Genomic DNA, 22295 nt, shown 5'->3' on the forward strand with positions numbered 1-22295 from the left:
TTGCTTACGACATTTGTAGCTAAATAAGTTACTTGTCGACATCTGTCAAATTTTACAAAGCAGACATTTATTGTGACAGAAGAACATAAGAGGCGGCGGCTGGATCAGGGCAATGGCCCATCCAGTCCAGCATTCTCACACTGGCCAACCAGATAGCCATGGGAAAGCCCACAAGCTCATAACTCACCTCTCCATATAGAACAAGCTGGTTCCAAAAAGTGAACAACAAATGTTGGGAATTGTCAAAAACAACTGGTGGGAGGGGGTACCAGGTTGGTGAAGCTGCTGTGAACAAGAGTGGACTTCCATCAAGTGCCTTGAATATGATCCTCCGTTGCTAGGTGCTAGGGAGTAAAGGCAGGGGAGGAATATGGTTGGAGTTGGATGGCACCGGATTTAGTTTTGGTCCACTCCTCCCACCACCCCTTTATGGTGATTCGTTATGATTGAATCTCAAAACCTCTCATCAGCGTTGATGTAATCTTCTCTAAATTGTTTGCTGAATTGGCAGAAATGTTGTTGACTCAGCACATTTTGCATACGGTTTTCTCTTGCGCTCGCCTACTGAAATGGTGAAGGGTGTAAAAGAGATGTTAGCCTTATGACGCATCTGTCGCAGTTTAATTATCTCTGCCTTTATGGATGTTTGTGATTGTGTTTCGCTAGCTTCTCGCCCTCAAGCTTGCTCAGATCCCTGTGACAAAAGGGGTGAACATGTCAACAGGTTAGATCAAAGTTTTGTGGGCATTGCTGAACCACAGGCATTGGTTCCCTCCTGCTGCCCGTTAATGTGTTCCTGCTTATAAAAGGAAGAAACAAAGTTGATCTGAGATTATGTTTTCCACACAAATCAATGCTGCTGGCTGTTAATGAGTCTTCAGCGTGGATTTCCTAGGAATATCAGGCCAGCCTTGCTGCCTGTTTGGACTTGATGCTCTAAGTGCCCTGGGCTCACACAATCTTCTTCAGAACGTTTTAAGAACGTGAACGTTGATGTAGCCGTCAGCTCTTCAGCAAAAGAATTACTGCTTCCGCCTCTTCAGCCAGCTCTTTATCTCCCGCTACCACCACCCCGAGCCTCCCAGCAATTCACTTCGGTTTCTCAAATATAGTCTTAAAAGATACTTAACGACTCTCCCAAACCACCTTTTACTCTAATTTCATTTCAGGGCCTGTCTGATAGTTACAGCTCTTGTTCATTTTGATGGCAGCCCTGTTATAAGGTATCCTTCTAAGTACTCCCTTCTCAGCATTTGAAATCAGAAATGAGGGGGGTCTGCCAGCAATGTGGTGTAGCCACTTCCTTTGCCACTCTGCTGGTTTTGAACAAAGGAAATTCAAAGGGAAAATGCAGTATGACGTCATCACCATTATTTTATTATTTATACCCCGCTCATCTGGCTGGATTGCCCCAGCCACTCTGGACGCCTTCCAACACATATGAAAACATAACAGAACGTCAAACGTGTTTTTTTTTTAAAAAAACTTCCCTATACAGGGCTGCTTCCAGATGTATAGTTCTTTACAGTATCTCCTTGACATCTGATGGGAGGGGGTTCCATGGAGGGGGCACCGCTGCCGAGAAGCTCCTCTCTCTGCCTGGTTCTCTGTAGCTTCACTTCTCGCAGTGAGGGAACCACCAGAAGGAGCTGGACCTCAGTGTCTGGGCTGAACAATGAGGGTGGAGACAACCAAGTATACATTGCTGAACTTCTTGATGAATTGCAACATCTGTTGCTTTAATTGGAATAATGAATCTTTCATCACATACCATGTGTTAATTATCTTATCAATGTCAAGATGCTTGTGTTGTGTGGCAGGTTTCCAAACCCTCCTGAGATGTTAAGGAATAAAAGACACATGAGACCAGTATTTTAGTTTAATGGGCTAAAAAAGGCCACAACTTTATTGGTTACGGAATGTGAGTGGTATTGGCTTAGGCATTGGAAACTAACTGACTATATCTGACTCCTGCCTGTCTGCCTGTCTAGGAAGGGTTAACCACCGGTAGGGGGAGCCCTGCTGATGCACATCAACTAGAAACTCCCCCAAGGTCACCGCTAGGGGTCATGCCATGGCCCTAGCCCCCCGTCTGGGGCTTCGGACAGAGTCAATGCCCCCTGGATTCCTTTAACGGAATACCTTTGAATTAGGAGGGGTAGGTGATGGCCACTACCTCCCTTCACCTCCAACTGACTAAAATGCCTAGCCTTAGGGAGGGAGGGTGGGAGAACTGCGCAAGCAGGAAGCAAAAGGGGGGCGAGTCCTCGACCATGGGCGATTTAAATTGCCCAAGCCATGCCCCCAGACTGACCTCATTGCAGGGCCGTCTTGAGCAGATCGCGCGCCCTGGTGCTGAGGGGCGGAGATCGCTCCGCCGTCCGCCCCGCCCTCGCAGGGCGCAATTGGTTTCCAATTGGTTTCCAATTGCCAGGCCGGCACCCAGCTTACCAGCCCCGCGCCATGGTGCACTGCCACCACCCGGGGGCTACGAAGAGCCGGCCCTGCCTCATTGGTTGGTCCAAGGGATGAAGCGGCCGAGGACTCCAATGGCACCGGGGCCATGGTTTGTGCCCAGCATGGGCCAGGTTTGTGCCCAGCCTGCAAATGGCTTTAGCACCGACAGTACTTTGTGAGTGGTCACTGTTAAGCTTTAGCCCTAGCTAGAGACAGGGGAAATTTGACTCCGTTCACTTTTATAAAGGCCAGTCTATCTAATTCACACTTTCCAATGTAATATATAAACTGAAACACATCAAACCTTTGAAATTTGCACTTCACCGAATTTTGCAATGCAGTTCAACTTCATGCTGCACCCAAACCCAGCCATAGGCTCTGTCTTGCTCCAGAGTGAGTCCTTGGTTTACCTCTTATGGTTTGTGTGACAGAAACAAATCGTGAGTCCAGCTTCGACCATAGCACTAAGCAAAACCATGCCTTGGCAGCAGCAGGACTAAAAAAAAGACTGCTGCATCTGTGATCTTCACTTCACATCTTCACTTCAATCTGTGTCTGCATTTGCACATTTGTGTCAATCCATAGTTTGGCTTAGCTGTACATGTGAACTCATCCAGGGTAAAGGGAGAGTCTTGCATCTCTTAGAGGTTCATAGAGTTGGAGGCAACTTGCAAGCCAGTGGAGGTGTGTTTAATGCGCACACATCCAGGAGCTGCACAAAGCAGCTATAAGGGTTGCTGTACACCAGTACATTGGCCCATTCCACCTTTGCTGCTCCCATTTGTCTGCGTCAGCTCCCTGACTATCACAAACACAACGTTTGACTCGTATGCCTGGTACATAACCTGCGGTTTTCCACATTGCAGCAAAAACCTTCTGAATGTGGGCTGTGTGGTGCATCTTGGAGCTGTTATGTGCACAGGTGATGGGATCTGAGCCATCTCTCCTTCCATATTTTGTCTCTCACAGCCCATCTCCCAAACTCGCTTTCTTTTCTCCTAGTTGGGCTCTGAGAGCAGATCTTGAGATGGGCTGAAGTGCCATAGGGTGCCACCTACGTGGAATTAGGTTTGAGGGTCACCCCTAGCTTAAAGAAGTGGGTCTGTAATATTTTTTTTATTTGTACCCTGACCGTCTGACTGGGCTGCCCCAGCAACTATGGCTGCCATCATAAACACACTTACTCAGGAGTAGAGGGCTTCTTTTTATTCCCACTGATGACTGTGGCATATTCAAGACTAACCAATTTATTTTGACACATTTGTGGGCTGGAGTCCATTCATCTGATGAAGTGGACTAAGTCTTCAAAAGCTTTACAGTCAAACCTCGGTTCCCAAACACCTCTGCTTTGGAACATTTCGGCTCCCGAACACCAAAAACCCAGAAGAAAGTGTTACGGTTTTCGAACATTTTTTGGAATCCGAATATCCGGTGTGGCTTCCACTTGAGTGCAGGAAGCTCCTGCAGCCAATCGGAAGCTGGGCCTCATTTGTCAGAAATTTCGGAAGCTGAACAGATTACGTTCAGCAACCGAGGTTTTGACTGTGCAAGACTGTCACTGCAACAGACCAACAAACACTACCCCTCTGAAAATTATTGCTTATAGTAGCATTTCTCCGCCCTGTGGTCCTTGAAAGAGAGCTGTAGCACACTGAAAAGATATCAACAAGTAATATAAACCCAATATATTTAAATTGTAGTCTTCGGACCTTTGTGGGGAGGGGGGACAGTACCTCTGTCAAGTGCTGAGCTGTGTTCATATATTCCTTCTCACCTACCCCCAAATTGCAGAACAAAGAATACAAGCTCCTGAATGAACAGTTCTCCACAGCTGCCACTTCTCATTCCACCGAGATAGAGAAGCTGAAGAAGGAACTGCAACGATATCAGCGGAAGAAGGGAGATGCCAACCAGCTTGCAAGCTTGCAAGAAGAGATTGACTCTCTCCGGCTGGCCCTGGAGAAGGCTCACGGGGAAAGAAAGATAGTAGAAGACACCTACACAAAGGAGAAAGATGTGCTCCGAAAGGTAATGCTCCCCAGGATTTGCCAAACTTTTCGTATCGCAGTGCCCAAACCTTGGAGACACTCTCCTGGCAGTCTCTCTGAAAGCTTGCTGGTTGGTTTTTGCATTTCTCACTATTACAGTTTCTGCATCCATCTGCAAGGCCTGATCTAAAGACACTCAGGTACACTGGCATTTCTCGAGGCTGATTCGCACTGCCAAATTCTTCCTTGCATACGTGACTACCTAGAAAAAGGTTACTGTGAAACCAGACTGCCCACTCAGGGAGATGACAGACACCTCCGTAATCTTAGCTCTCCTTTGGGGTGGGGTATGAGATGGCTGCTGGTTCTGTATTTACAGCTCTATGTCTTTGAAAATGCCTTTCTGTGCATTTTGGTGTTTGTACATGAAGAGTCAGGTGCCCAGTCAGCTGGCAGTTCTTCCCTGAACTAAAGGTATTTTGATTTGATAATATTGTGTGTTTCTACACCAGGACTTCATTATTGCAAACCGGTGTTGCAAATGGGTTGCTGTTTATCTGTGGGTTGTTTCCTGCTAGGTAGTGCTCAGAGTAGCTCTGTTGAAATTAATGGACCTGGTTGATATTGGACGCAACCCTATGCAACCAAAAAGGCTAGATACTTGGTTCTTTCTCTTGGTACAAATGCTGCTGTTCATAAGAAACTACATTTTGTGCTCAGGACCACATCCTGTGGGCTTGTTTGTTTGTTTTTGTCTTCCTATGGTATCACACACTGCAAACAGCCCTAGGCTTGTGTAGCTACTTGCTTCTCTGGACTGAATAGATTTGTGAAACCCAGAAGCTTGTGCAATGCAGTTGTCCTAGGTGGGCACTGGGCATCACCATATCATGCTGGCCTTCCATTACTGTGTAAGAGACCAGAGGTTGTAATTTGGATCTGGCAAACTTCCTAATTTCTCAGCCTCTAGGAACACCCCTGCTTTCCCAATTGCCATTCTAGATGTGGCCAGGCTTTTTCTGTGCACACAGCAGAATGAAGTGATCAAAAGGGGAGAACCACTTCAGATTGCAGTCTGGGAAAATACATAAAATAAAATAAAACCACCACGCTTCTGCTTGTAAAACTCTTTGCAAGTAGAAAAGTAGCATGGCAGAAAGTCAGCCAGACTATATAAACTTTCTCTCAAGGGGGAGCTGACTTTGTTTTTTCAAAAGCAGGAAGCCTCACCTACAACTTTAAAGTACCATAATCTACACTCTACCAGTTCCAGTGGATAGGTTTGCTCCAAAAGAGGTGGCTCTTTGTGGGCCAGGATGACAGACTTTTTCCTCTGTCCTTCTAGGTTAGGCAGCAACACACACAATATTTGAAGGGAAGAATACAGTACATATAATAGTTTTTTTTTAGATGCCACAGGCATGTGCACCAGGTAGCTGCATTATGTTGAAGTCTTGCCAGTCCCCCTGTTCACTATAGAAGATGATCCACTGCAGAAAACTTTGGCTGGTTTTTCTAGGTGACTGTTTAGTTTGCAGCAACGCACACGAAACAACAGACCTAACAGCTGTGTTCAGACCTTGGAGGAGAACTAATGCTCCGAAGATACTTTGGAGAGATCATTTCATAAATGAGCTGTTCTAATTTTGTTGCTTTAGGGCTTTTTGGCTCCCCCTCGCCCTCCCGTTTTCATGCACATTGAATAACGCCTTACAAAAGCCATTTGAACTTTTCTTGTAATAAACTGCTTGCTTCCCACTGGCCGCTGTTATCCATTTAGGGTTTGGCTTTTTAAATGTCATGTGCACTTATTGATAAAATACCTCTGCAGTTTCCTGCCTGCCAAGAAAACTGGGGAATGGTTATATGAATATAGGTAAGAATTAGGCTGCTGTATGGATGAATGAGGCTTAGCAGCCATGTATTGTTGGGCTTGCTAGGACAGGGGGAAAAAAATCTTTTTTTATTCTGATGTATAAAGCCTTCTTTCTCCAGCAGCTCAGAATCCATGTACACGCTCTGTGTAGCAATTTTCTAAATTATAGCTGTTCTGCTCCGAGTTGCAATTGTGTAGACTGAGAGGAACACCACAGTGAAATTTGGGGTGCCAGCCTACAGCCTTGTCCATGTGCAGCACAACCAAGCCAAAATTTCACACGCTAAAAGCAATTGAGCGAAGTAAGACTGCTGTGGCTAAATAGAATGACCTTGTGCGCGACATGTCAGTGTCCCCTATTTTGCCAGTGTTGGCTCTGGGATATGAGAAGCATCCAAGTTAGAACTGAGCTTTTTCCTCTCTTTTTTTCTTCTCTTTTTTTTTTACCCTCAGACAATATGATCCAAAGTGTTATTATTTTAATGTTATGTGAAAGACTAATTGCACTGTGGCAAAGACTAAACAGTGAAAGGGGGCTGGGACAAGACATCAGGCGTGGCCACTGGAGTCTAGCAATGGCCTGAATTCATTGCATCCCTCAAAATCACTGAGGAGGTATCTCAGATTCACTTCAAGTTTAGTTTGGGGTGGTTTCTTCGCTTAGACAGTCTTTCTCTTTCTTTTTTTTATAATATTTTTATTGGAATTTTCACAAAAATAACAACAATATATAAAGAAAAAAGAAAAAAGACAAAAAGAAAGGAAAAAAAGAACAAATAACAATAAAACAACAATTCTCATATCACTTCACATGGTATAATGGGACCTCCTCGGGTTTCCCTCCCTGTGGTTCTTTAACACATTTATAATTAGCAAATTCTAAATCATTTTAATCACCTTACATAACCTTATTTTCTTCCTTTCATATCACATATTCCTAAATTCCACAGTTTATTTACAACTTAATTTCTGATCTAATATGTTACTTTAGCATATTTTTTAAAATACAGTTTAAAATCTTTCCATTCTTCTTCCATCGCTTCCTCTCCCTGGTTGCGGATTTCTCTTTCTGGCAGTCTTTCCCTTTCTTTAACACAAGGTTAAAAAAAAACTCCTCAGAGTTTTCACCATGACCTACAGAGCCGTCTCAAAGTTATTCCATGTCTGAGGCATAAGGTCCAAGTTTGCCTTAGACAGCAAACACTGTTTATACCAGGCATCCCCAAACTTCAGCCCTCCAGATGTTTTGGACCACAATCCCCATCATCCCTGACCACTGGTCCTGTTAGCTAGGGATCATGGGAGTTGTAGGCCAAAACATCTGGAGGGGGCCGCAGTTTGGGGGTGCCTGGTTTATACTAAACACTAAGAATGTAAGAAGAGCCTGCTGGATCAGGCCAGTGGCCAATCTAGTCCAGCATCCTGTTCTCACAGTGGCCAACCGGATGCCCATGGAAAACTTGCTAACAGAAACTGAGCTCAGCATTATTCTCCCTGCTTGTGACTTCCATCAACTGCTATTCACACCCACAGCAGAAGCAGAGCATAGTCATCACGTCTTGTGGGGATAATTGCTCTTGTGCTCATGTTCTGCTTCCTATTTTTCTACAGGCATATGGCTGGCCACTGTGAGAACACGATGCTGGACTATCTTCCTTAATAGTAGCGCAAAAATGTCCTTTTTGTGATTTTGCCAATGACCGGGGGGGGGGGTGGACTTTATAAAAGCTCAACGACTTTTGTGTCTGGATTTTCACTTTTTGAAATATGGCAACCCCAATTGACCTGGCCCAGCAGGCTGTTCTTATGTCTAGTAGTCATTGATTTATACCAAAGTTTGCACATTCTTTTAAAAAATGGTCCTTAGAGTAGGCTGTTTAAAAAAGCAAGCCTTTCACTGTTGTGTATCATTATTCTAGCGATCGAAGGAGGACAAAAAACCGGTTTGGCTATAAAAGCCAGCCAGGTGAAACTCTGTCGCTCCACGGAGTTAACTGACCTTGAGTTGCCTTACATTGTGGGACAGTAATATTGCTCTCTTGCTTTCTCCTCAGCGGATAACGGACTTGGAAGAGGAGAATGCACTGCTGAAGCAGGAAAAAGAGGAGCTGAACAACAAAATTCTGTGTCAGTCGGAAGGTAAGGAGGAAGAGCAGGGCATATGGTTTCATTTAACGCTGGTGATAAATCGGGCTGGCAGTTTTGCTTTTGTTTCTTCCTTGTAGTGTTATGAGCCCTTTCTCCCTTAGTGTTAGTTGTGATTGATAAGTAGAAATGTACTAATCTTCTAACAGTCCCTCTTCACCAGTGTGGTGTAGTGGTTAAGAGCAGTAGACTCGTAATCTGGGAAACCGGGTTCGTGTCTCCGCTCCTCCACATGCAGCTGCTGGGTGACCTTGGGCTAGTCACACTTCTCGGAAGTCTCTCAGCCCCACCCACCTCACAGAGTGTTTGTTGTGGGGGAAGAAGGGAAAGGAGAATGTTAGCCGCTTTAAGACTCCTTAGGGTAGTGATAAAGCGGGATATCAAATCCAAATTCTTCTACTCTTCTTCTTCGCCTCCCTCCCGAAGACATCATTGGAATAGCTCTCAGGGAGATGAGACAGCAGGAGGGGAAGCTGATTCAATTAAGCGTGGAATAAAAAAAGGTTTCCACATATGCGCACAAATTCCCCAATCTTCAGTTATATTTTTTTGGATCTAATCAGAGGAACTGTGAAGGGAAATTACTCGACAGTGTCATCAAACAAGTGATGTTCAGACAGCAGTATTTGCACTGCAACAAAGGGCCTCTTTAACATAACAAGGCACCGTGAATGGATCCTTTAAAAAACTGACTTAGACATTGGCAAGCTGAGAGAGAAAACAAGCTGGGGAAACCATAATGTGCGTGAGGAATGCAAGCGCTCAGTAAATACCTTTGTTATCTAATGGGTTGTACAAGCTTCTCATTTTTTTGATAGAGGGCTTTCTTTCATTTTTAGGGCTGTCACCCTAAAGAAATGTTGCTTGATGGATCAGATGAGTTCTATCTGATCCATTGGTTAGGAACAAACATAGGCGCAAAGGAAACTGCCTTGAGGTTTTTCCACACTTCCTAGGCTCAGATCCGAACAGTTTTCTGTTTGTCCTGCCACTTTCCTTAGGAAAACCCACTGTTTACTCCTGAATTGGAACAAACATCAATCATAAATTATACACCACTTGAGATATATATATATATATATATATATATATATATATATATATATATATTAAAAAAACCAACCCTTCGAGCGGTTTACAAAAGATAAAACAGTAAAGTCAAGAAAAAAGTAACAACCCTACTTTAAAACATACAAAAGGGAAAACACTAAAATAGATTAAGTTACAGGTAGGTAGCCGTGTTGGTCTGACGTAGTAAAAAAAATTTTTGGAAAAAATATCCTTCCAGTAGCACCTTAAAGACCAACTAAGTTTGTCATAGGTATGAGGTGTGCATCTGAAGAAGTGTGCATGCACACGAAAGCTCATACCTATGACAAACTTAGTTGGTCTCTAAGGTGCTACTGGAAGGATTTTTATTTTGTTTTAAAATAGATTAAGATTGCCTCAACTTTCTAAGCATCCGAAACAGGTGCCGAAAAGAGTACAGTAAAGGCGCCCGTTTGACCTCAAGAGGCAGGGAGTTCCAAAGTACAGGGGCTGCCACATTGAATGACCAGGTTCTTACAAATGCAGAAGAGGTATTGCATTGCACCTGTAGTAGTGCTGTTTGTGCCAATCGAAGTGGCTGAGTGGGCACATGTGAGGTAAGACTATCTCGTAGGTAAACTGGTCCCAAGTTGCTGAGGGCTTTAAATATTAATAGTAACACCTTGAACATGACCCAGTAGCAAATGGGCAATCAGATCTCTGGGCACAGTGGTTATATCCTGACGAGGTCTCACTCCTGTCAGCAGTCATGCTACAGCATTCGGCTCTAACTATTCAGCTTCTGGATCAAGCACGAGTGAATCTTCTTTAGGCTTCTTATTTATTTCAGAAGCCAGCAACATATACCAGTATGTGTAAGACTGCAGGCCAGTCCTCACCAACCTAGTTACCTCCAGATGTTGGGGAGAGCCTGAATCGATGCTCTTTTTCTAGAAAAAGAGGTGCCAAAGTTCACCACTTCAGTAAAAATTCAGTAGTTAAACATGTCAAATTTGTCTTCCTTTTGTTCTGTAAGATGAGTTTGCACAAAATGCTGCTGAGGAAAATCTGCTGACAAAGAAGGAGCTGGAAGAGGAGAGAGTTCGCTATCAGAATCTCGTGCAGGAGTATTCAAGGCTGGAGCAGAGATATGACAACTTAAGGGATGAAATGGCTATCATAAAGGTAATGGGATGCTGACAGGAGCAGATAATATTCTGTCAACTGTGATACGTTCGCTGGCTATATTTTGGGAAGCGCTTCCAACTACAGCAAATACCTGTGTGTTCTCGTTAGAGCTGACAGAAATAATTAGTGCTAAGCAATATCCCATAAACATAATGGATTTATGTGAGATATGAGAACTAGCGTAACTCCCATAGCTCTGCCGAGTTAGGCCCCCATCTGCACTACACATTTAAAGCAGTACCATACCACTTTAAATCATCATGGCTCCCCCAAAGAATCCTGGGAATAGTAGTTTGTTAAGTCTGCCAAGACCTGTTAGGAGACTCTTATTCCCCACACAGAGCTACAATTCCCAGAGTCCCCTGGGAAGAAGGCTGGACTGTTAAACCACTCTTGGTATTACAGCTCTGTGGAGCAAATAAGAGTCTCCTAATGACTCCCAGCTTCCTTAACAAGCTACAGTTCCCAGAATTCTTTGGGGGCAAGTCATGACCCAAAAGGGATGGGGAGAGAGGAGGTAAAAAGCAAACTCTGGCACCTGTTTTTAAAATTAAGGTTCTGAAAACAGCTAGCTGGGATGGAGAAAGTTAGTGTAGCCTTGATGGAGTGGTGGCTGCCAGGTGATTGTTGAGGAGGAGCTGGTCACTGTGAAGCTGGTGCAATAGACCTCCTTCTCTTCTCTCCCTCTGTTCTGCAGTTTGATAGAACAGCTGCCTGCAGGTGGTAGTTGGGTAACTTTAACACTGTCATCTCTTTCCATAGCAGACCCCAGGACACAGAAGAAATCCATCGAACCAAAGCAGCCTGGAATCAGACTCCAATTACCCGTCAATTTCTACATCTGAGGTTGGGGATACTGAGGATGCAATCCAGCAAGTGGAGGTATGAACGTTCAATTCAAACAGGGTTTGCGGGCAGGGGTTTTTAAGTGGGTCCCTGCATGGTCACCGGAGTGCCATGAATTTTTCTGAATGAGGCAGATTGAGTAGAGATGTGGTTTTGAAATGTGACTATTAAGTTTTCTTGTGCTGCTGGAAAGCCAGCACTAATTATCTAGGGAGCAGCAGATGTCAAAACCTCAGCCTCGCATTGAGAAAGTCGCACTGTTTATATCTTTAATTAGGCAATTAAAGAGGATTAATTTTTAAACGCACGCTTTTAGTTAACAGTTAGGTCTGTACACAGTGAGCATTAAGTAACGATAATTAAAAAGAAAGCTAGTGGTTAATAATGCATTTGTAGAACATATTTTCCTTTCAAAAGGCTTCCAACCCTCCTGAGGATTGGCTTTAGGCACCCCTATTGTGTTTTCAGAGAGATTTCCAGCCTCCCTGGTACACTTTCAGCATAACCAACATTTTAAAGTACATTAGGGCACAAGGCATTAATGTATCTATCCGTGCAGCGTGCAAACTTGGTGGAGAATGCAGAGCGACACTCCGAAGGCTTCCTTGTGCTCTCCAAAAGGGCTAATATAGAACAAAATCCCAAGGTTCCTGGAAGAGCATTTGACGGGCCATAGCACAGACTATATTTGCCTCTCAGCCCCCAGAGAAGGAGGTCCGTAGGTGCAGAAGCCTCCCCGTCGTGGGCACAGAGCCTGCTGCCACCCTTTGCACTCCACCATCGGTAACAGTAAGGAGTTACCAGGTGGTAACTCCAGCGGGTGGGGGGCTGGATGCAAAGCCCTCGCATTCCCCCAACATCTCCCCAAATTGTGCCCCTAGTCCTGGAGCTATCACACTGATTTCCCCTCCCCTTTGGGACCAAAGGGAGAGGAAATGTGAAAATGAATGAATGGTCAAGAAAGAAGGCCCCCACCTTCCACTAAGCCAGCAGGAGTCCAGCAGGGTTTTGGATTGGCAAAATTTCTGTCTCCGTTTCTGCCCGCTCCATCCTTGTAAAATTAATCGGCCTAGGGTGTTAAGAATGTGTTGAACTGAAGTAATGAGTGCAAGGGCTAAGGCCGATATTTTCAACCACTTAAAAAGTAGACAAAATGCGTTCAGCTGGCATGTCCGGTGGCAGAGGTTATGATTGAAGGGCTCAGTGGCTGGCGTGTTAGGGTGTCTAGAGCGAAAAGCAAAATGGAATGGAGGCCGGACTACCACTTAGACATTCCTTTGTCTGTTACGGATTGTCTTGTGGCCTTTAGTCACTTCACCTCTCGGTGCTGCCATTTCCCTCCCTGTTAAATGGGGTGTTTAGGATCGTTAGTTACCTGACCATGAGAGCTAAGAAGCCAAAGATGGATTTGTGAAATTGCTTTCTCGCTTTGGATTGCACCAAGTGCAAAGTGTCAAGGCCTCTGACACCAGTAGAAGCTGCTGATTAAGAGCTTGTGCATCTCAGGTTTTTTTTTTTTTTATAGAAAAACCTTTATTGATTTACATGAATAAAAACCATAACAGATAACAATCATCATTGCATTCATATAAGCTTAACCACAATTCATCACAAGAATTCATAGAGTTTGCAAAAAAAAAGGAAAAAGAAAAAAGAAAAAGGGAGAAAAAGAAAAAAACAGGAGAAATAAAAAAGGGAAGAGAAAAGGGAAAGGAAAAGAAAAAAGGGAGAAAGGAAAATGGATATATAGATAAGGTAGAATAAAAAGAAATAGAAAAGGGTTAACAAGAACGTTGAGACTCAAAAAGAAAAAGAGAGGAGTCCCAAGAAATACAAGAAGAAAAAAGGTAAGTCCAAACAGGTAAGTCACTACTTCCACCGCTTCTTCGTACAGTTACAATCGTAGTACGTAGTCTGTCTTTTTGTAAATATCGTAGTTATATCAGTAGTCAGTTTACAAGTCTTCTAATTCCAGTTCTCGCGTCCGACAAGATCATTCGAGGCACAACCGAATTTTTGTCCCCTTGCCATATTTCCCCAGGTATTCATTTAAACATTCCCATTGTTTTCTAACTTTGTTTTTGGGTTTTTGATGGATTATATCCGTTAGTTTTGCTAGCTCTAAGTACTCACACACTTTGTCAACCCATTGTCCTTTAGATGGGATGTTAGTACTCTTCCAATTGCTGGCTATTAGCAATCTTGCAGCCGTTGAGGCGTACAGAAAAATACTTTTTTTTTCACTCGGTATGTTATTATTCAAGATGCCTAATAAATACATTTCTGCTTTTTTTACAAATGAGGTTTTTAGTAGTTTTTTGATTTCCTCATGAATTGCTTCCCAAAAATTTTTAATCATCGGGCATGTCCACCATATGTGAAACAAACTGCCGGAGGCTGCATTGCATCTCCAGCATTTGTTACTTAGAGATTTGTTTATCTTAGCCAATTTTTCCGGGACCATATACCACCTATAGTGCATCTTTATATAATTCTCTCTCAACGTATAGCAAGCAGTAAAATTTATATCTTTTGACCAAAATTTTTTCCAGTTTTCATGTGGTATTTCATAACCTAGGTCTTGTTCCCATTTTCTTAGCCATGCCCCTTTTTTTTCTTCTTCCTGCTCATTCTCACCTAGCAGCTTGTATACTTTTGCTATGATCTTATCGTTATTAAGTAATATTTCCTTTTCAAATTTAGTTATTTGAGTATTAATTCCCCGTGATTTGACATCTTTATCGTATGTAGCCTTCAATTGGAAAAATTCTAACCAGCTTATCCCTAATAATTTTAGATCCTCGTATTTTTTTAGGTTGGTGATCCCTTCTTTATTTTCTATCAATTCTCTGTAGGTCGGCCACAGTTTTTTCTTGTTACACCTCAGCATGGCATTAGCCTCTACTGGGGATACCCATCCGGGTAGTTTATTCGTAATCTTTTCTTTAGTTCTATCCCACACCTCGAGCAAAGCTTTCCTCAAGATGTGGTTTTTAAATCCTTTATGTGCCTGTGCCTTCCCATACCATAGGTAGCCATGCCACCCGAAAACCTTGTCCCATCCCTCAATATTCAAAATTTCTGTGTTATTAAGAAGCATCCATTCTTTAAGCCAGCTCCAGCAGGCTGCTTCATAGTACCTCTTCAGGTCTGGGAGCGCCAATCCTCCTTTATCCTTTGGTTTTATTAGATTTTCCATTTTTATTCTGGCTTTCTTGCCCTGCCAGATGAAATCAGCTAGGTCCTTCTGCCAGTCTTTAAAATGTCTAAGTCCCAAAATTATTGGGATATTTTGAAAGAGGAACATTATTTTTGGTAGAACCACCATTTTTATCATTGAGACTCGTCCCCAGATTGACAATCTTAATTTGTTCCATTTGGCCATACTGTCTTTGATTTCTTTCCATTTTTTAAGATAATTGTCTTTAAGTAAGTTGGTGTTTTTATTCGAGATCCAAATTCCCAAGTAATTAACTTTTTTCTCTATTTTGATTCCTGTTTTCTTTACTAAATCTTCGTTGTCTTTCTCCTTCATATTTTTTGTTAACATTTTAGATTTTTCTTTGTTTAATTTGAACCCCGAGACTCTGCTGAATTCTTTCATCTTAAGTAACGCTTTCATAATACTTTCTTGGGGCGCTTCTGTAACTATTATTAGATCATCTGCAAAAGCTTTCGTCTTATAACATATTGGCCCCACGTTAATACCTTTTATCTCTTTATCTTTTCTTAACGCTATTAACAATGTTTCTATTACCATAATAAATAATAGGGGAGACAGGGGGCACCCCTGTCTCGTCCCTCTTTCGATTTTGAAACCTCCAGTAATTTCGTTATTAATAATTATTTTTGCCTTTTGTTCTTTATATATTGCTCTTATTCCGTTTAGAATTTTGTTTCCCAATTTTAAATTTTCGCATACATTAATCATAAAGGGCCAGGATACACTGTCGAATGCCTTTTCCGCATCGACAAGTAGCATTGCGATTTCGAGGCCTGGTTTCATATCAACATATTCCAGAAGATCTATGATTGTTCTGATATTGTCTTTTATTTGCCTTTGGGGGAGAAAGCCTGCCTGGTCTCTATCTATTATTCTGCTCAAGAAATTTTTTAGTCTATTTGATAGTATGCCAGTAAAAATTTTGTAATCTATATTTAATAGAGAAATTGGCCTGTAGTTTTTTATGAGCTTCGGATCCGCATCTTTTTTGGGGATTAGGGTGATAAAGGCTTCCCGCCAAGATTCTGGTAGTTCTCCTTTATCTAATATTTCGTTCATTATAGTTTGAAGTTTGGGTGTGATCACATCTTCTAATTTTTTGTAATACTTCGCCGAGATCCCATCTGGGCCTGGTGATTTCCCTTCTTTTAAATTCCTGATGGCTCTTTGTATTTCTTCTATTTCTATGTTAGCATTTAAGATTGCATATTCTGTATCGCTAATTTCAGGTAGATTATTATCAATTATATATTTTATGGCTTCCTTTTTATCAATTTCCACCTCTTTATATAAATTCTTATAATAGTTCACGAATTTATCTTTGATTTGGTCAATATCTGTTATTTCCTTTCCTTCGTCTATTATGTTATTTATTATTTTATTAACCTGTCTTTCTTTTATCGCCCAGGCTAACATTCTTCCAGGTTTGTTTGCCTGCTCGAAATATTTTTGTTTTGTCCAGTTAATTTTTTTTTCTACCTCTTTGTTGACCAGATCCGTCAAATGTGCTTGTAATATTTTAATTTGTTGTTTTGTTTCGTCATCATTTGGGGATTTAATCAATTCTTTTTCTTTACCTCTTATTTGTTCATTGATTTCCAAAATATTTTTCTGCTTCTCCCTCTTTATCCTGCCCATCTGTTGTATCCCAAACCCCCTCATGTAGGCCTTGCTTGCTTCCCATATAATTTTCCTATCTGAACCTTGGCTTTCATTTATTTCAAAAAATTCCTTAAGCATCTCCTTAGCCTTTATGACCCTTTGTTCTTCTCTCCATATCTCGTCGTTTAGCCTCCATCTCCCCTTTGTTTTGTTCTTAAATTTTAACTGAATTGTTACGGGGTTGTGGTCAGAGATTGACTTGTTTAGTATTTCAGCCTTGTCCAAGTGTAATGTTAGTTTCCTTGAAATCCAGATTGCGTCTAGTCTTCCGCCCGATTTCTGAGCATCCGAGTAGTGGGTAATGTCTCTAACATTTGGATTTTTAATTCTCCATGCGTCGTGCAAGTCGTAATTTTCCACTAATTGAAAAAATGATTGGGGGAGTTTACCTGATTTAATTTCTTTATCTCTGTGCGTTCTGTCCAGCTCTATTGAGACCACCCCATTTAGATCTCCCATCACTATCATATTTTCTCCCAGGTGGTCCCACAAAGCCTCCTCTACCTTTTTGAAGAATTCATCTTTTTTATCATTAGGGGCATAAATACCCACTATTATTATTTTCCCTTCTCTTGTGTGCGTTTCTACTCCCAGTAATCTACCCTCCTCATCATTAAATAACAATTTTGGTTCTAACATACCATTTATGTACATAACTATCCCTCTTTTCTTTTCCGTGCCTGAGGATGTAAATTCAAGGCCTAACCTGCTGTTTTTTAACACTCTTAGATGGTTTTGCGTAATATGCGTTTCCTGCATACACATGACGTCCCATTTCTTTTTTTTTAGTAGACATTCTGTTTTGTTCCTCTTATGCTTATTATTCAATCCATTTATATTCCAAGAAATACAGTTCAGCATGGTTACCCTTTATTATTATGTTATAAGTTCTTATTGCTTCCCGATTATCACCTGTCAAATAATAGCAAGGTAATTACGGAGGGATAAAAGGGAAGATAAGCCCAGAAAATATTGTTCAATAAACAATGAAACAGCTCCAAGCAAGTTACTCTCTAAATAGCAATAAATAAGAAAAAAGAAAAAAGAAAAAAAGGAGAAAACAACAACTATAAACAGAAAAATGTTAGCAAATATAAACAAATGAAATACCTTTATACAAAAAAAGAGGAAGAAAGAAAAAAAATTGAAATTTACTTGCGATTATTAAAAACCTTACATTCCCCACAGAATTACTTGCTATCTCCCTTTGCCTCAGGCAATTTCTCCCCACCTAGTTCGTCCCAGTATTTCCTCCAAAAAATTTTTGTCTCCTCAACTGTTCTATAAGTTCGTTTTCGGTCTTTATATGTAAATATAATCCCTTCCGGGAATTCCCACTTAAACCTAATGTTATTTTTCCATAACGCCGAAGTTATGAATCTATAGTTCTCCCTCTTTTTCAAGATTCTGGTGGGCATCTCTTTCTTTATCTCAATTGGTGCTCCATCGATGTGCAGTGGATCTGTTCTTCCTTTTGATAGTAGTTTATCTCTTAGTAATATAGAATTAAGGAATAATAGGCAGTCCCCTGGGCCCTTTCTTCCTTTACCTTTATTAGATCTTATTCGAAATATTTTTTCAATGTCTAACAGTAGATCTTCCTCCTGCACATCGAGCCATTTCGCGATAGCTTTTGTTAATTTGGAAGATATGTCTTCGTCATGATCTTCCTTGACGCCTCTCACCCGGAGAGTAAGCTCTTTTTGTTTCATTTCCAGGATCGCGATTGCGTCATATGTTTCTTCCTGAGTTCTCTTAAGTTTGTCAATTTCCTCTTTGTTTTTTTCCTGGAGCCTTTTCGTTTCTTTCTGCTCTTGTTGGATTTTTTTCATCTGGTCCTCTTGCTTCTGTGTTTTAATTTTAACTTCTTGCATCGATGCTTCTATTTCTTTATTTTTTCCAGCTATTTGGTTAATTTGTTCAGAGAGATCAACAATCAACTTAGAATTATTTTCTATTTTTGAACCCATGTTCTCCATTTTACTGTCTATTAGTTTTATATTTCCATCCAGATTGGTAATTTTGTCACTCAAATTTTTTTCCATTCTCTCCAGCGCTGAGACCAGTTCTTTCATTTCCATGTTGCTTTCGGTCTCAAGTAGCGATGTTCTGCGTTGTTGATTTAAAGTTGAGTTTATACCGCTGGCCGCAAGTCCTCTTTTGGAGCCCATCGGAGATTTAGTTTAAATTACGTCTATTCTTCCCGCTTATATTGGCGTTTCAAAAAGAAATTTTGGGAATCCCCACTGTGGTCTTTTTATATGTCCATTTTTTGTTTGTTTGTAATATCCGATAATAATAACACTGCTGCTGGAGGACTGCTTTAAAAGGGTTACTCCTTTCCCCCTGTTATATTGAATCTGGCCGCTAGGTGGCGATCGTCTGTAGGGATTGTCTGCAAAGGTCTGCAAAGACCTGCAAGGATCTGTTTATATTAGTGTAGTGTCTGGTTTGACCACACACGTCGCTGTTAGTTCTTTCGCTTCCTCTGCTCCTTAGCCCCGTCTTTGTTTACCGCCGTCTTTCTCTTTACCGTCTCTTCCGCTCAGAGCCTTGCTGGTATGGCGGGCGGGTACTATGGAGCATTTAAAGTGGTATCCTCCGTTTTTTCTAATGCCTGAAACGACTATTTTCACCGGTTTGTGCCACTCGGTGGGGGTGAGTTTATTTTCCTCTCGCCGGGTAAGCTGACAGACTGTGGCTGTGCTCTGTACTCTGTCGCGGTCCCCCTTTTCAGTTATTTAAAAGTCTCTGCCTTGCAGTAGTTTTAGAAACTTCTGGCGCTTCCCTCCTGCCCCCGCTTTCACTAAGCGGGGGTTTTAAGTATTGCCAGTTTTTAAGTAGCTTGGGGGGGGGCGCCTTGATATTAGCAGTTTGTTGTTTCGGAGAGTTCGGCGCTTTCTTTACCGGCGTTTCGGGCGTTAAACGCCGAGAGGGGTTGGGTTGCCCTGGGCGCTAGGGTCTCTCTGCAGTTTCTAGAAAAGACCCCTGCAAGCCACCACGGGCAATAGCCCCCAGGATTCCCCCCTGGGGTCGGAGATAACTCACGCCAAGCTCCCCGTCTTTCACTCTCTCGGGCGTCGGGTCTGCCTCAAAGTTGTCGGGAGAGCAGAACCTCGACCGGCTTCAGCGCGCCATTCCGGAAGTCGTTCACTCTGCATCTCAGGTTTTTCTCTCTTTCTGCCCTGGCTTGGATGCATAGCATCCACACAACCACCTTCATTCCTTATATATGTGGTAGATGAGAACTAGTGGTGCAATCTGTGCTGGAAACATTTTGCATGAAAGCTTGTGCAGTTTGGCTGCTTCCAAAGTGCAAATTTACTGTCGAATAGCCACATGTCATTAACTCGTTTTTTACAGGGCATCTGCATGATGTTGTGATCAAAATACCACCCTCCTGTGTTTTCCCTGCTCAACTAGATTTCCCTCCCAGACCTCATAAAATCTGGAGCAGCTGCGTAATCCAGCTGCAGAGTCCTCATGCAGCTGTTCAGTAGGCTGTTTGTCCAGTTATTTATTGTTCTATTTATAATTTATTTTTATTTCTATCGTATACTTCAGCCAGCCAGTAACCACTCCATCAAATAAATGCATCTCAGAAAATACAACAGTAAAATACAAAAGTGGAAATAAAACATTATAAAAACTCCACATTGTTCTTATGTCCTACATGACGCCCATTACAGTGGTACCTTGGTTGTTGAACAGCTTGGCTCCCGAACAAATCGGTTCCCAAACACCGCAATCCCAGAAGTGAATGTTCCGGTTTGCGAACATTTTTTGGAAGCCAAACATCCGACGCAGCTTCCGCGGCTTCCGATTGAGTGCAGGAAGCTCCTGCAGCCAATTGGAAGCCACGCCTTGGTTTTTAAACAGTTCCAGGAGTCAAACAGACACCCAGAACGGATTAAATTTGACAACCAAGGTACCCAATGTAATAAAAACACATTATAGAATCATAGAAATGTAGAGTTAGAAGGGACCCCGGGGGTCATCCAGCTCAACCCCATGCAATGCAGGAATCTCAGCTAGATCATACACCAGAAGGTTACTAACGAAGAAGGTGATTGAACTGGCAAAAGGAGGGAGTTCCACAGTTAGGATGCCACTGCAGAGAATGGATTGCCCTGTGCCACTGTAGAAAGTATCTCCCCCATGAGTGGGATCACCAGCAGGGCCCTTCCCTCATTGATCACACATGCCAATACATATTGAGAGAGGCACTCTTTCAAGTATCTGGCTCCAATAAATTTTGGGCTTTATATAGACTAGTGCCAGAATCTGGCCTGTTAGCGAATCAACAGTCAGTGCAGGTCCAAAACGAGTCGATGCTCCAGGATTCCATCGTGTGATTGCATACACCAATCTTGCTGGCACTTTCTCCAATAGTTGCAGCTTCTGGATTGCCTTCATGGATAGCTTTGTGTAGAGTGCTCTGCAGTCTTCCAAACATGATGTCACCAGGGCATGGTTAACTGCAGAGTTATCCATGCTTACCTTTCCTCCGCTCTTTCCAGACATGGTCACAATCTGAAGTTCTGTGTCCAAGCACTCTTCTTCTTCTTCTTCTTCTTCTTCTTCTTCTTCTTCTTCTTCTTCTTCTTCTTCTTCTTCTTCTTCTTCTTCTTCTCCTCCTCCTCCTCCTCCTCCTCCTCCTCCTCCTCCTCCTCCTCCTCTGGATCTTTCCCTGTAAAAACCTGCTCTTTAAAGCTCAATTGGAGCAAACATCCATCTTCGGAAAACCTGAATTGACATTCAATGGGAAAGAGCAGGGAAAGCTCAAGGAAAAAACAAACAGACACTTGGACACAGAGCTTTTAAGCATGGATCTCTGCTTGGAAAGAAAGAGGCAAAAGGGAAGTTTGGATAAGCCCAGTGGCCAGCCTGTCTCTTGTCCAAGAACAGCATATTTGGTGAACAGGTTATGGCCCATATAGATTTCCTCTAACCATTTCCCCCAGCTCTCCTCTCTAGGGATCAGCTCTGTCAGCTTAGCACTTCTCTTTTCTCTTTCCAAATAGCATTGCCTTTATATTCATTTCTTTTCCCTCCCTCGCCTTAATTTGGGTGAGAGGGAGCAACCATTATTGGATGTGCAGCAAGGAGGGGGAGGGAGTATTTAGCGCCTTCTCACCCCCACCCCTTCAAAAAAAAAAGCCCACCATGGTTCCAATGAAACCCTTCCCCTCCCAAGAATTTGGGCTTATGTTTGGTAGTGAAGAAATGGGCTGTCCACTTCGCTGCAGAATCTTGTTTAGATTCCAAAGCTGCTCCTGACAGTAAGAGCTGTTCGGCAGTGGAATTTGCTACCAAGGAGTGTGGTGGAGTCTCCTTCTTTGGAGGTCTTTAAGCAGAGGCTTGACAGCCATATGTCAAGAATGCCTTGATGGTGTTTCCTGCTTGGCAGGGGGTTGGACTGGATGGCTCTTGTGGTCTCTTCCAACTCTATGATTCTATGATCCTCTCATTCTCCTCTTCCGTCACAGGAGGTTGGCATGGAGAAGGCAGCCATGGACATGACCCTCTTCCTAAAGCTTCAGAAGAGAGTGCGGGAACTGGAACAGGAGAGGAAGAAGCTGCAAAGCCAACTGGAGAAGAGAGAAAATGAAAGCAAAAAACCCCAGGTAGAATATGTCACATTGGATTTCAAATCTATAACAGGCATTCCCGAGAAAATTTTAAAGCATGCGTTGCGGTTTTAAGGCTCAAACTGGACCCTGCATTAAATTTGCTACATGCAGGGATGGTTTTTTATGTGAAGATATATACAAGAAAATGACTCTTCCACTTATGGTCTGAAATGGTTCAGGTCCTCGGATTTCTGTTCTGTGCAGTTTGGTTGAATCTGTGGATCAGGTGTAAAAGAACTTTAAAGCAG

At 42.5% G+C, this 22295-nt stretch overlaps 1 protein-coding gene across 6 annotated transcripts in view; it reads left to right on the plus strand.

Moving 5' to 3' along the window:
• The window catches only part of MYO5B (myosin VB), a 289538-nt gene that overhangs the window by 224055 nt on the left and 43188 nt on the right, over positions 1–22295 (plus strand). For 5 of the 6 annotated variants that reach the window (XM_060280366.1, XM_060280369.1, XM_060280364.1 and 2 more), the window contains 5 exons: positions 4249–4485; positions 8376–8460; positions 10532–10680; positions 11446–11565; positions 21904–22041. In XM_060280366.1, coding sequence (XP_060136349.1) covers positions 4249–4485; positions 8376–8460; positions 10532–10680; positions 11446–11565; positions 21904–22041 — 729 coding nt within the window. The remainder of the gene's footprint in view (positions 1–4248; positions 4486–8375; positions 8461–10531; positions 10681–11445; positions 11566–21903; positions 22042–22295) is intronic. The other variant, XM_060280365.1, reaches the window with a different exon arrangement.

Source organism: Zootoca vivipara, chromosome 11, assembly GCF_963506605.1.
Source record: "Zootoca vivipara chromosome 11, rZooViv1.1, whole genome shotgun sequence".
NCBI classification, from domain to species: domain Eukaryota; kingdom Metazoa; phylum Chordata; class Lepidosauria; order Squamata; family Lacertidae; genus Zootoca; species Zootoca vivipara.